This window comes from Magnolia sinica, chromosome 10 (assembly GCF_029962835.1).
Source record: "Magnolia sinica isolate HGM2019 chromosome 10, MsV1, whole genome shotgun sequence".
Taxonomy (NCBI): domain Eukaryota; kingdom Viridiplantae; phylum Streptophyta; class Magnoliopsida; order Magnoliales; family Magnoliaceae; genus Magnolia; species Magnolia sinica.
This window is the reverse complement of record NC_080582.1, coordinates 16,779,384-16,793,751: the sequence shown is the minus strand read 5'-3', so window position 1 is coordinate 16,793,751 and position 14,368 is coordinate 16,779,384. Positions and strand designations below refer to the sequence as shown.

General features: G+C 39.4%; 1 protein-coding gene across 2 annotated transcripts in view; it reads left to right on the top strand.

Moving 5' to 3' along the window:
• Positions 1 to 6,868: 6,868 nt before the first annotated feature.
• The window catches only part of LOC131258075 (DNA-directed RNA polymerase 1B, mitochondrial-like), a 41,575-nt gene continuing 34,075 nt past the window's right edge, over positions 6,869 to 14,368 (top strand). Inside the window, exons 1-6 of one of the 2 annotated variants that reach the window (XM_058259125.1) lie at positions 6,869 to 8,125; positions 11,441 to 11,650; positions 11,920 to 12,053; positions 12,146 to 12,212; positions 12,415 to 12,473; positions 13,321 to 13,438. In XM_058259125.1, the coding sequence (XP_058115108.1) occupies positions 7,115 to 8,125; positions 11,441 to 11,650; positions 11,920 to 12,053; positions 12,146 to 12,212; positions 12,415 to 12,473; positions 13,321 to 13,438 (1,599 nt within the window). In that variant the 5' untranslated portion in view covers positions 6,869 to 7,114. The remainder of the gene's footprint in view (positions 8,126 to 11,440; positions 11,651 to 11,919; positions 12,054 to 12,145; positions 12,213 to 12,414; positions 12,474 to 13,320; positions 13,439 to 14,368) is intronic. The other variant, XM_058259124.1, reaches the window with a different exon arrangement.

The following is a 14,368-nucleotide window of genomic DNA, read 5'->3' as shown; positions in this document are numbered from 1 at the left end:
AATGTAATGAGTGGGCATGCCTGCAAGATCCCATCATGATTTGTACCAGGTTTTTGGGAAGTGTGGTTGCCTAAAACTTTTTTCTCACTTGGTGAAGCTTGTTCTTGTTCAATCCGGATGTGTGGGCACATATGTTATGTAATGCTTGAATTCAGTCAAACGTATGCGATTAGAAATAGTATTGGGCATGCCAAATCATGATCTACTTAAATTGATTGAACACTTATGACCCCACGCATCGAACTAGCCAAATTAGGATTAGACTTGTGGAGGTTAATCTAACTATTCAACCACCGATTATTATAGAGATAAGGTGATTTGAGAAAGAGGGGGTGAGTATTTTAGAATGTGATCTTTTTGCCTTGAGCTAACAACTTTTCTTTCAATGGTAATAGTGCATCAAGTTTTTTAGTGAATTAATAATAGATGGACAAGATTTAAAATAATGTTGATGGCTGATTTTATTAATTTGAATGTAAAAACAATATAATCAGTGGAAAAAAAAAAACTAAGTAGAGAAAAAATAAATACCTACAGTTGCTTGTACTAACAAAACAATCCTAAAAAATACCAGACAGTCATGACGTGAAGTCCGTAGGATGTGACTGGTGACTGTCAAGTAAGGACTCAGTGAACATGATTCAATGATGGTGGTCGTTGATTTTTAATATACTCTTATGTGTACTGCAACAATGGCGTTAGATAGTAGTGAATTTAAACTAAATTAAAGATTTCGAACTTACTTGAGTGTGACCGGATGGAAGTGGAATATCTAAGATAAGAAGTTAAATTAAGAATAAGCAGCGCTATGTTGTAGAGAGATTGGTTGTGTGTAACGAGGGTTTGAAACTTTGTCAAGCGTTGTTTTGAAGTATTTTGAGAGATGATGGTTGTGTTGTAGTTTCATTGTGAATTTTTTTTATTACGCATCTTTCATGTCCTAGTAGGATTTGGAATCCTTGTTGTATATATGGTGTCATCATGTATGGTTTGCTTTTAATTCCATATAAATTCTCCATTAATCTTTCCTAATCCCTTACTGCCTTCGAGAAAAATATCGATCATCTTAAGGAATTTTACCTTCTTCGTGAATCAGTTTCTAATTTGGGACCCCCGTGTCATACATGAAGTGGATTGTGAAGAATCCATCAATATTATCTCTTTGGAAATTTCCTGACCACGGAAGTCCACACATGTCATGCGTTTGTCAATCACATGCATGCCCTTGGAATAATATTCGCATTTTCTGTAGGTTTGCTTTTAGCAAGCTAAATGTTGTTAATCATTGAGTACTTACGGCTCTTTCTAGCACAAGTATGATTTCCTTTCGTTATTTGTGTATGAGTTCCTACATGTGGCGACTTCTCACTAGGTAATATGGACGCTGGTATAAGCAATCCTGGCCCTCGTACCATTGGCTTCTAAACATGTAAAAAAGAGAAGGGGATTGGGTGTTGGGTGTTGTGGGGCCACTATGATGTATATTTATTATATCCATGCCATCTATCTTTTTTGCTAGTTCATTTTAAGGCATGATCCGATAAATGAAGCAAATCAAAAGCTTAAGTGGACCACACTATAGGAAAAAGTGGGGATAATGACACCATTGTTGAAACATTCTTTAAGGCCTGTCATAATGTTTAGTTGCATTACAACCTGCCGATAAGGTCACATAGGACTTGATGAAGGGAACACACAAATATCAGCTTGATCCAAAACCTTTGTAGCCCTGAAGAAGTTTTTAATGACGGGAATTCAATCCCTACTGCAGGGTCCACTTGAACTTGTATTTGCTTAATTTTTGGGCTCATGCCCTAAAATGAGATGGAAAAATGTATGGATCGCTTGGATAAAACACATATTATGGTGGGCCTCACAATGCCCAATACCACTCAGGGGTCACCACCCAATTAGCTTCCATGGAGAAGTAGGGCAACTGCCAACATTTAGTAGAAAATATCGTCAATTGACTGGTTTGGATATTTGATCACAGTGGTCATTTTGGACCTGGCATGCATCTCCGTTGTGGTAGCCACTAAACTAATGGTCTGGATCATCCTAATTTCCTGCTAGAGGTCCCAAATAAGGCATCTCATGGAATCAGGCACCCTCATCTGTAGTGTCCGGCATTGCACTGGCACCCATCATTTTCATCGCCAAAAATATAAGGCCTCAATGCATCAAAACCTCTATAGTGTCCTTGTTCTCTAGTCACTACTAGTAGGAGATGGTCAAGTGATATAAACCGTGTATCTGATGGACACTGTGGTTGATGGGGGTTCCCAAAAACAACTTTTAGTTGGAAGAAGCTAACCCTCAGATTAGGAGAGGATTAGGTGTGGCCCTGGTCTAAACCAAGACGGTGCGGGCCTTACTGTGGGGCCCACCTTGATGCATGTATATCGATGTCGTCCATCCGTTTTTCCATATCAGTTCATGGTATGAGCCCAAAAATGAGAAGCATATCCAAGTCTCAGGTGGACCATACCATAGGAAACAGTGGTGATTGACCATTAACAACTTGTAATGGGCCATGGATCAAGCTTATATTTGTTTTTAAGTTTCATCCAGTATGTTACCTTATCAACGGGTTGTATGGCAAATAACCATTATGGAAACATTACAGTGGGTCCTAAGAAGTTTTTAATAGTGGGATGTTCAATCGCCATTGTTTCCTATAGTATAGTCCACTTGAGATTTGGATTTGATTGCCACGGCTCGAACTTGGTGAATGGGCTCTCTAACTTCTGGAGCCCTAAATCCAGTGCTGATGGTTTTTTTTTTTTTTTTTTTAATAGTACCCAAACGCAAGATTAGCAATAATCAAATAACACGAAACCCACATATATAAATGTCCACTACAGACTACATCCATTGATGTTTACAATGGTGAAAAATGGTAAACCCAAAGAAGCTACGCCTACACGTATCCACTGGTGAGTCCTTCCTATAAGTATAAGAGGAAGCGATGGGATGAACTATGAAAGTCTAATGGATAGTTCTATTAAGTAACTTAACATATATAACTAAAACATAGGCATAACACCACCAGACTAGAGTATGGTGCAGGTAGTCATGACAAAAATTAATCAAGCAGCATTTTCAACTAAATAGAGTAAAGCATAAATAACCACATATAGGTGGTAAATAACTAAGCATGATATTATGATGTTATAATAAGTAGGGAATATAACCAACATACGGTGTGGTCGGGATAATAGTGCACGGTTTTGCGAACTGTGGGGGTCCTACATAAATAACTTTTATGCAAGCTCGCCTCATACCTAATTTAAACAACAAAGTTCAAGGTAGTAAACTTATAAGTGCTAGTATTCTAAGCACACATATATTTATCAAATTTCGTAGATAAAATGTGGTATATATCTTAAACACACTTTAGTCCTCTACGACATTTCAAGAACGCGACTCAACATCTTAAGGAAAGAAGGTTTAAAAGGATATTACAAGCGTAAGATCGAGTGTATGCCAACCTACAGGTAAAATGACCTTAGAAAAGACGATATGATAAAGAACTTGATCATGGCTTTTAAATCTTTAAATTATGGAATTTATACTTGGTAAATGTGAGGATGTTTGGCATGCCTAACTCTGGGTTAGGCCAGCTGAATTCAACTCGAGTCAGCCAGACATCAGCCTAGGTCAAAATTCCAGCAGCTTCCTACTGAAAATTCGGTAGCAAGTTCAGCCAACCCAACCTTGGGTTCGGTTAACCGAACTTAGCTTGGGTCAGCTCGAGGGTGACATAGGTCAAGTTTCTAGCAATGTATATTTTCGGAGTTCAGAAAAATTCGGCCAGCCGAATCCTGTATTTGGCCAGGCGAATCTTGCTTGGGCCAATCGAACTTTTATTGAGGCCAATTAAATTTTTGATAAAATCAAATCCCGTGAAATCTGAGAGCCGTTGGATTAGTATTGTTGAAATTCAGCCAGCCGAAGCGATTCTTAGGTTGACTGAAGTTTCAAATCCTTTGACTATAAATAGAGACATTTTCTCACTGTTTTAAACACGAAAAAGTGAGATAATTTTTTATCAAGTAAAGAGAGAAACTCTAGTAATTTCCAATTTATTTTGTGATAATTATTATTTTATTTTTAGCTTATTCAATTTTCTTTATCAAGTTATATTTAAATTCAATTAGAAAGTAAGCAATGCTCAATTTAAGATTAGATAATTGAATCTGCAGGTTTTAGAGTTTTATTCATTGAGAAACTATATATCTCTAGATTCTTTCTGATTGAGCATACATTGATTTATCATCATCCAAGAAAGAAGATCGCTACATTGATTGAAGCATCTACTTCATCTGTATTTTCGCATTAACGCTTTCCTCTTTAAGAAAATAAGTATCTATTTTGATTAAACTTTTGTCATTTGGGTTTGTTGAGATTGCTCAGAAATCTTATTAGATTGTATAGTGGTTAGCTCGTGAAAATCACTTAATGTTTTATTGTGGTAAGTATGTGAAAATCATAAGAATTGTAAAAGGTTTTTGAAGTGATTATGTGAAAACCTTGAAAACAGTGAAAAGCCAAAATTAGGTGGAGTAGTAATTTTTGGAGTGGAGTAGATGTGTGTGTTAAACATCAAACCATTATAATTTTTTGTGTATTGTGGTGATTGTTCATCTTGTTCTCTGCTTTTATTATTTTGAAAGATTGATTTCAAGGATGTCGTGAAATAAGGTTTTCTTACTCAAAGTCTTAGGTGAAGGTTGTTCTACGACTCAATTGAATGGATCTCACTTGAATCGCCGATAGGGGTTTGTGGATTGTCGATGTCATTGGGATCTCACTTGGATCGTTAATAGGCATTGAGATCTGACTTGGATCATTGATGGGGCAAATGGATCGTCGATGTACATTGCTCTTTCTATATTCCATCTACTTACGCTAATACTTTGTCTTTCATATAATAAAAATTCCTTTTGCGAAGTAAGAAAACCTAGTCCTTGCTTGGATTATGTCAATGTAAAAGTCTGCCCCAAGTGCTCAGTATTATTTCTAACCTTTGTGAAGGATGATTTCAAGAAGTGTTAGGTTAGAACTGTGCCCATTAGAAATAAAGATAAGGCCGAGGTAGAGGAAGTAAAGGAAGATAAGGTGGACTTGAACCGGATGAAGTAAAAGTGTCAGGAAGCAATTTGGATGTCCTACTCACATTAAAGAGAAAGAAGACGTTCTCAAACTAACCACAAGAAGATTATTTTGAGAAAGACGAAGAAAAATGATTAATATAGGAATTTCGTGTGTGTGTGTGTGTATGTGTGTGTGTGTGTGTGTGTGTGTGTGTGTGTGTATTTCATGATTTTATATTTCTATTTACTTGCAAATGTCACTTGGGCAATAAAATGTATGCATGAGTATTGAGAATTTTTTTAAATGCTGGTAATGTAATTATTCTTTTATTCTTTTATTATAATTCTTACATTTTGATAAGTGTTAAATGAGTTTGGATGAAAGTCCCACATCAGGAGTGCAGTCGGGGAATATGGATCGCATTTATGATCCCAGTGTCCCAAGTAAGATGATTTCAAATTCATTAAAAAATTTATTAAATTATTCTTTCAATGAGCATGAGATCACCCAAATTAAACCTGTAACGAGATAGTTATGATCAAGGATCGCTTTTGCTCTAATTTCTAATTGTGACACATGTTATGATAGATTTGAGCCTACTTTTGGGCTATTAAATAATGTCTAAACAAGAATTTCAAAAATATTTGAAAATTTATTATCTTTCCAATGAGCACAAGACCACCTCATTTAAACAGATCGATGATAAGAGAATTGTGATCATTTTCATGTATATTGCCTGTGTGGATCATCAATGGATACTAGATCAAAGATGGCACATGCATGCCACATAAGCAGGACAGGAGCTGCCACCATTTAACAAGGATTCAGATTGGGGTGTTGCATCTACCTATCCGAAGTTGGGCAAGGGGGCTTTCTGAGGCCCACTATGATGTATCGTTTTCATCCACACAATTCATCCATTTTGCAGTATCATTTTAGGGTTTAATCTAAAAAATGAGGTACATCTAAGGGTCAAGTCGACCACACCACAGGAAGTAGTGGCGGTAATACCACCCACCGATGAAATACCCACCAAATGACGACCGCTTGATAGCCGCGAAGTTGATCAAGCTGACATTTGTTTCTCCTCTTCCGCCGGGTCTACTTGACCTTATGAACAGGTTGGATGGTGAATAAGCATAGCGGTGAGCCGTAGGTATCATTATCACTGCTGCTTTCTGTGATGTGGATGATTTGAGATTTGGGTCTCCCTCATTTTTGGTCTTGTAACTTAAAATGATACGTAGAAATGGATGGACGGTGTGGATAAAACTCATACATCACGGTCGGCCCGTAGAGTCCCATCCTTTGCCGAGCTCGGGATAGGCGGGGGTAATAATCAAATCGCGTCCGACGAAATGCACGCTCCACGCAGTCATCGCCCTATACAACACGCGTGTGCCAGACATGCCCGGCCACCTTCAGGCACACGTGCCCATATTAATACGCGGGAAAGATCCGAGCTTTCTGTCATGTGGGCAGCTCTTTTGGATCTTCTGTCTAAAAATTAGCCCAGTTCACTTCTAAGGTGGGCCACGTGATACAAAACAAATGAACGGCCAGGAAACAATGTCCTTACAGTCAGTTTACTGTGTACAGTGTGGTCCACCTGAGGAGTCGGATGGTCCTGATTTTTCGCGAAGAAGATCCAATAATCGTTTAAAACCACACAGAAAGCGTTAATCTGGAACACATGTTCCAGATTGGCACGTGTGCCCGCGTGTGGAATGTACAAACCTCCACCCGACAACTTCCAAATGTCGGCCCACTCCTAAAACCCGCAGGGTGCGCAGTACGCACCTCCAATGCAAAAATCTCTTCCTCCAAAACCCAAATGTATCTGAGAGAGAGGAGGTTTTAGCAGGGTTTAAGGCGGCTCTCTCTCTCTCTCTCTCTCTCTCATGACTTCAAATCACTTTCCACCCCCTTCTTTCCAACCTTCTCGTCGATCTGTCAATCTCATGCATTTTCCCACCTTCTCATCTCCTCCTGTCTCCTTCAAAGATCTCCCAATTTGATGTACAGTAGCAGCTGCGGCAGCTGTATCTCTCTTATCATCTTCCCTACAAATCACTTCAACCAATACAATCCCTTTGTTCCAATCGAAAACCCCAAGAAATCCCACTCAAATCCATACAATTCCACCCGAAAGATGCTGCGGAACATCTCGAAACATGCTTCCTCATCGAAGAAGCTTCGGTTCCTCAGTGGCCCATCTCCCCTACCCACTTCCGCCTTTCTGGGTTCTTCCCAAAATCCAATATTTCCTGATAAAATCCGGCTGTTTGATCTCAAGCCCAGTGTAAGTTCTGCGTTTCCCGAGATGGGTTTCTGCCGGAATGGTGAATTATCACCTTGGGATGAAGATATGATTAAAACTTCTGGCGCGTTCTTTGTGAGGAGGTGTTTTGGGCCCAAAGCCCGGTCGAATTTTGGGATCCGTGAAATGGGTTTTGGCCAAAATGGTGAATTGTCGTCATTTGGTGGGTATTTCGAAAACCCATTTGGTTTTTGTAAGCATATGAATCCGGTGATGGGTTTTGCGAGCGTTGCGGAGGCAGTCTCTTCGACGGATGCTGACGAAGAGGTCTCTGTAGTTGAGGAAGTACGTGAATTTAGGCAGAAGCAGCACAAACCGCCAGGGGGAATTGGGCATGGCAAGCTGTTTGCGCTACGCAAAAGGCAAGAGAAGACGGAGGCGGAGGCATGGGAGCAGGCAGCAAAGGAATACAAGGAACTTCTCATGGACATGTGCGAGCAGAAGCTGGCGCCAAACCTGCCATACATGAAATCCCTGTTCCTGGGCTGGTTTGAGCCATTGCGCAATCGTATAGCCAAGGAGCAGGAGTTGTGTAGGGAGGGAAAGAACAAGGCAGCATATGCGATATTCTTTGATCAGTTGCCAGCAGACATGATGGCCGTCATCACAATGCATAAGTTGATGGGGCTGCTGATGACCGGGAGCGAGCATGGGAGTGCCAGGGTAGTCCAGGCAGCTTGCCAGGTTGGCGAAGCCATCGAGCATGAGGTGGGTTGCTAGGGTTTCTCTCTCTCTCTCTCTCTCTCTCTCTCTCTCTCTCTCTCTTTTCTCCCTCCAATTTTTGCTTCGTTTGGATGTACAATTGAGTTGGGTTCCAAGAATTTAGATGCAATGAAGTGAAGTGAATGACAATGCTTAGTTGTTCTTGATTTTACCCAACATTTGAGGCTGTGTTTGGATGCAGCGTTGAATTGAATTGCAGTTATTGAGTTCAATAGATAGAATAACCAAAATTTCAGCCACATTCATTTCGAGTCCAACTTGAAAGTTGTGTAAGGGCATGTTTGGATTGGTGGAATCCAAAAAGTAGATTTGGAAAGGTAAATGTTACATTGGAGGAAATTTGTGGAAAAGAATTCTAAATAACGTGTTTGTTTTAGCATTTATGATTTCCTTGGAAATGTGGATAGGTCAATGGTAAAAAAGTGAGAGCTCTTTTTTTTTTTTTTAAAAAAGTGGTTTCTTGAGGAAATGGAAATCACTATTTTTTGAGGAAAACCGTGGAAATGGAAATTGATTTCCACAACCGCTTTTGTTTTTCAAATGAAGGAAATCCTCACATATGAGGAAAACGGTTTCTTTCCAGGGTAGAAAAGAGGATTCGGCCATTCCAAATGAGCTCTAATTGCAATTTGATGCCTGGTCCATTCTATGAATACTTTGGAATGCAATTGCAACTTAATGTTGAACTAGTTAGTGTGATTCAATTGAATTTAATAGTACATCCAAATGGAGTATGTTTTCTGACCCATGTAAATGGATGTAATCACAATTAAGATCTGGTTATTGATTCTAATTAAAGTGGGGCTAACCAAAATCTGAACATTTTACTTTTTTGCAACTTCATTACTGCAATCTAAAAGTCAAATGTACATCCATTACTTCCTTAAGCAAGCAGTTTTCTTGCTACTGATTCGCAATACATGGAGCCTTTTTTCCTTTTCAGTGATTTCGAAGCTTGTTAATTCTGGCTGTTTGAAACTAGCATCAACTAGATGCTGCCATGAATCTATTGTGAACTACCATACCACCTTATTGAAGAAATCTAGGACACCTCACTTTTTGCTGACTTCATACCTTAAAACAGCTAGACTCTTGTGATAAAAGGGATGCTATATATGATGGTAGATGCCGTGTGTTTCAAACTTCAGGTCCCGGATTCAAGCCCAACTTAAGTATTAAAAAAGGGAGTCCTCATTCTCACCTCAGAAGAGATCTATTCACCATTGGAAGAGACCATATTAACATTGACTGAAATAAAACATCAGTGCAGCACAGTTCTCATAGTATTTTAACTTTTTGAAAGACAACTGAAAATTTCACTGAAAAGGTGCTGGGATAGTGCCAAGAAGTGAAACAACAACAAGGAAACAAAAAACAAAAGGAGAACAAGTAAACCAGACTAACTCTTAGGCCAAAGGCATTAAGAAAGAACAAGTTCTCAAATATAGAGCTGGACAGCTCACATCCTCTATAGCCAAAGACTCACTTATACAGTTTGCTCTTCTACCTATTTTGGTAAACAAAATGCTCAGCCTAGAGGATACATCCCAGATATCGCTAAATGCGAAACACAACTCCCAAGGCTCAGATTTTTCTCGAGTCACTTTTCCCAACCACATGCAACAACTCCCTGCTAAAGATGTAGTTCTCAAAGTCATAGTTGCTGAAGATATTTAAAATTTTATATTAGTTGGTAAGTTTGGGCTTATAGGGTGGCCTAGCTAGCAGTCAGGCTATTCCACATTAATCAACATCTTTTAATCATGCATATATTGGAGGAAAGCTATTAACATTTAGGATTGCAGCATTTAGTACAAAGACAAGTCCAAACATGAAAGAAACTAGCAAAATTTCCCATCATATACTGATGGAATGCTTGCAAGGTCTAGCTATTTGTAGGCAGAGAAAACCAACTTGGCTCAGACTTATGCAAGTTTTGCTAAGCCCACATGTGTCAATGTGGTATATTTTGGGACATCTACGTGTTGCATCCGGTGTGTCACACTGTGTAAATTACCTGGCAAAGAAATTAGGCTGGTCTTGTTGTTAGACGGGCCACATGTGTTTGTTGAATGTAGACTGTTGGTAATTCTTTAAACTGTCCATTGTTCTTGTAAATATGTGGCTGCCACTTATTTGCATGAACCTTTAACCAGGTGCTGCTTCCATTCTGAAATGTGCTCCGGCTCCTGAGTCCTTGCTGTGTAGTGTCTGGACTGAGGGTAAATTAGGAGAAGCATTCCGTTGACATTGACAAGACATTGGCACTTGCTTGGGAAATGGAGGATGCCATGCAGTGGCAAGGGAGTGAAACTTTTTTTCTTCTTCTTTCAATTGGCGGGAATAAAGGCTGTAGATTTTGTGATGTTTTAAATGGAAAAAATTGGAGGAAAAGATGTATCCCTTTGTAGAATTGCTTCCAAAACTGTTTCAAATGCAAATTCAAAGCATTTTCCATATTTTTGTTAGCAAAAAAAAGAAAAGAAGTGTAAATGATTTGCTTTCCTTAGCATTGGTGTCGATTTACCATCCATTTATGTCACAATTTTACTCTTAATCGAACAAGCCCTTATACTTGCTAACATTTTGAAACAAACACATCTCCTTTCCTGCATGCAAATCTGTTGCTGTTTCGCTTTATGCTTCGTGCAACTATAGGCCACCCCACTATGAGTTAACTTACCTGCATTATGCGCGACATGGTGGGGCCTGCCTGATCCATCTCTCATATATTTATTATGTATCACAAACATACACGCATGACAAGGTCTCAAGTCCAAATAATTTATGATCCACCCAGGAAATAACTTCAAAACTTTCAGGTGTGCCACATCCAATTCGTCCAAAAGGTTGGCGCAATCATTGGGAATCCTTGTGAAAATATGAGCCACATCCACTCACCTAGTGGACCACACTTATACTTTGTTAATATCAATGGCTAAACATTGTTTTCTGTGGTCTGGTCCACTTTATGAGTGGATGGGGCTGGTTTTTGCACAAGGCCATCCTCATGGTGGGGCCAACTTATTGCAAGGGTTGGATGTACATGATAGGTTTGAAGTTATTTGTTGGGTGGACCAGAAATTATGGTCTAACGGGTTGGAGTTGAAACCCTTTATCTGTGTCTGCATGTGTACATTTTCTGACTTAAAATTCTGGACCATGAACTTGTGTATGTGAATTTTCTGAATGAAAAATTCTGGACCATAAACTTGTTGAAATTTTGTTTAAGCTTTTATCTTGGGTTCACCTTGTAAATTGTGTTTATTGATTTATAACTATGTCCATGGAATGCTTCAGGTTAGGATCCACAGATTCTTGGAAAAGAATAAGAAAAAGCACAATAAGGAGAAGAGTAATGGAGGTGAGCCTGATCCTGTTGCCAAAGAACAAGAGATTCTGACGAAAAGAGTTACTAACTTGATAAAAAAGCAAAAGCTGCGTCAGGTGAGGAAGATAGTCAAGGGTCAGGATGATTCAAAGGGCTGGGGTCAGGAGGCTCAAGCTAAGGTTTGTATTTTTCTTGGCAACTACTAAATAGAAGTTGTGAGTCTCTGCTATGGCCAGTTTTAGAGCCTGGTTACAGAGGCAGGTTGATTTTGCGGTGGCCAGCTGATCATGGAACTTTTGCCATTTACCAATTAAAAGCGGACCCCAAATTGCTGGCTGGAAGGCTAAGATGATGATGATGTTGACGTTGAACTACTAAATAGAAGTTCTTGTTATTATCTTAATATTGGTGCATGTTGAAGGCTATATCCTGACCATCCCCATTTCAGGTTGGGAGCCGTCTCATTGAATTATTGATAGACACAGCCTATATTCAACCTCCAGTTGATCAGTTAGCAGATGGCCCGCCTGATATTCGGCCCGCCTTTAGACACTCCCTCAAAACGGTCACAAAAGAACAGCAGTAAGACTTTTTCCTCTCTCTGTTCTGTCTGGACTTCATAGTTATGTCCATATGATCCCTTGTAATTTTATAAACAATCCTTTCCTCAACAGGAAAGTGAGCAGAAGATACGGAGTTATTGAATGTGACCCCCTAGTTCGCAAAGGGCTAGACAGAACTGTAAGTATGAGTCATCATTCTGGGAAATATTATTGTTGTTTGATTAGCAACACAAGTTCTTCATCTGATAGAGTATATACCAGACGAGATGTTACCAGGAAACATTACATGGATTCTTGAAGTTCTTGAGATTTGTTAAGATATATAAAAGTAAATTTCTTTTATTGGAGTAGACCATAAACAATTGCTGTTTGTTCTGCAGGCAAGACACATGGTGATCCCTTACATGCCAATGTTGGTGCCCCCAAAGAACTGGATAGGGTATGTTATTTTGACTATAATTTTCTGAGTTCTTTCAGCTTTTCAGTTCTTGAACCAGATTCTTCTTGCAATCAATTTGGCTACTCCCAAGGTAGACCATATTCCTAGAATTGCCTTGATGAACTACTCACTTGGTTGCCTTGGTGTTTACCTATGAAAAAGGGATAGCCACATCCACATATTCAGTGTGTTTCAATCATCCACATAAATATCTTTGTGCAAGTAATTATTTTTAGTACTTTATAAATCGTAACTTATTCTAAAGCTAGGTTTGAATTTTGTGGGCCGCTGCCTAGGTCTTTGGGTCGATGAGGCTATTGTGTAGGCTTACAGGGCAAGCACCTCGACTCATGTGGCTACTTGAAGAAAGGTAGCCACTTGGGTAATGACATAAGTAATATTGTGTGGTTGCCTTTTGTGCCATCCTTTTCTAGAATCCTCTTCAGTTTTGTTTCGATTTTGTCAAAATTTTTGTAATGACCATTGTCCATGTCATGCATGGTGTCAGGAGTACATTTTCTTATATTCTTAGATTGCAAGAGTTCTTTGTCTTTTCAAGGTTTTATTTATTTATTTAAACAAGGTATCTATAAACAAGACTTGATATCCTATGGTCTAACTGGTGTTATGGCCTTTGATAGAGTGGAATGGCAGAATGGGATTCATGTAGCCGACCCCAATTAGTTGGGATAAGGCTTAGATGATTATGATGATGATCGGTGATTGATTCCTAATATTGTGTAGAATGAAAAGTTTCCTGTAAAATTAGCTATATATATGTGTGTGTATATATTTGAACTAGCTGCATTTTGTTTCTAACTTGTCGTGATCATTCAAACCCTGATAGGTATGACAAAGGAGCTTACTTGTACTTACCGTCTTATGTCATGCGCACGCATGGAGCCAGACAACAGCGCGAAGCAATTAAAAGAGCTCCAAAAGGGCAGCTGCAACCTGTTTTTGAGGTTGGAGAATATGTTTATTACGTACTTTCTGTATGGCTACTTAAAAGAGTTTAAGGAATGAACACAAATTCATGTAAAATGATATATGAACCTCTGTCATACTGCATCATTAATCTCTGCCTCCTCACCATGGATTTGTAAAGTTTTTGTATCAATTTATCTTCTTAAGCCAAGCTTGACGATCCACCCCTTAGTTAATGTCCACATGAAAAGAAATCTTAGCCTGCTCTTTGCACCTACATTTTCTACTGTAAAATTTAGGACCTGCTGCCGCATTTGTTTGACTTAAAACCATTCATGTTGGTGTGTATACAACCAGTTATGTTTTCGTTTGGGTCACTGGCATGACTGAAATTTCATGTTGGATTATAGTTGCGCCTACTTCCATTCAATCTTGCTGCTGGATGCTTCATTTTCTACTGAAGTTTCATATTGGGATGCTTTCTACTTTTGTTCAGCTTATTTATGTGATGCGGGGGCATCTTGGTGCGACTCTAAGGATGCACTATATCTCCACACTGGGGGTGGGGTGGCCCACGAGGTGGGGCCTGTGAGATGCAAGATGGCCATGAGGTAGGACCCATTGTGGGACTGTGCGGACCGTGTGATTTGGGGACCCGTGCGACGTGGGGGTTGCCCATGGGGAAGACTCTCTTGGGTTTGCCTAGGAGTGCCAAAATATAGTTATAAATCGGTGCTCCCCCAACAACTCTAGAGCTTTTGGTGTGTTGGTGTACAACCTGTCAGTACGGCGGCCATACGACCATCTTTCACTCTCCCTTTGTGATTCTTCTTTCCCCCTTTTCCCTCAGTTAACCTTTCTTGTAGGAACCCTAATTCCCTCACTTAGAACCCTAATTCCAAATTCCTTAACCCTATTTCCAATTTCCCCCAAATTGAAAAACCCCAAATGCCCCAATTGAGCCTTAA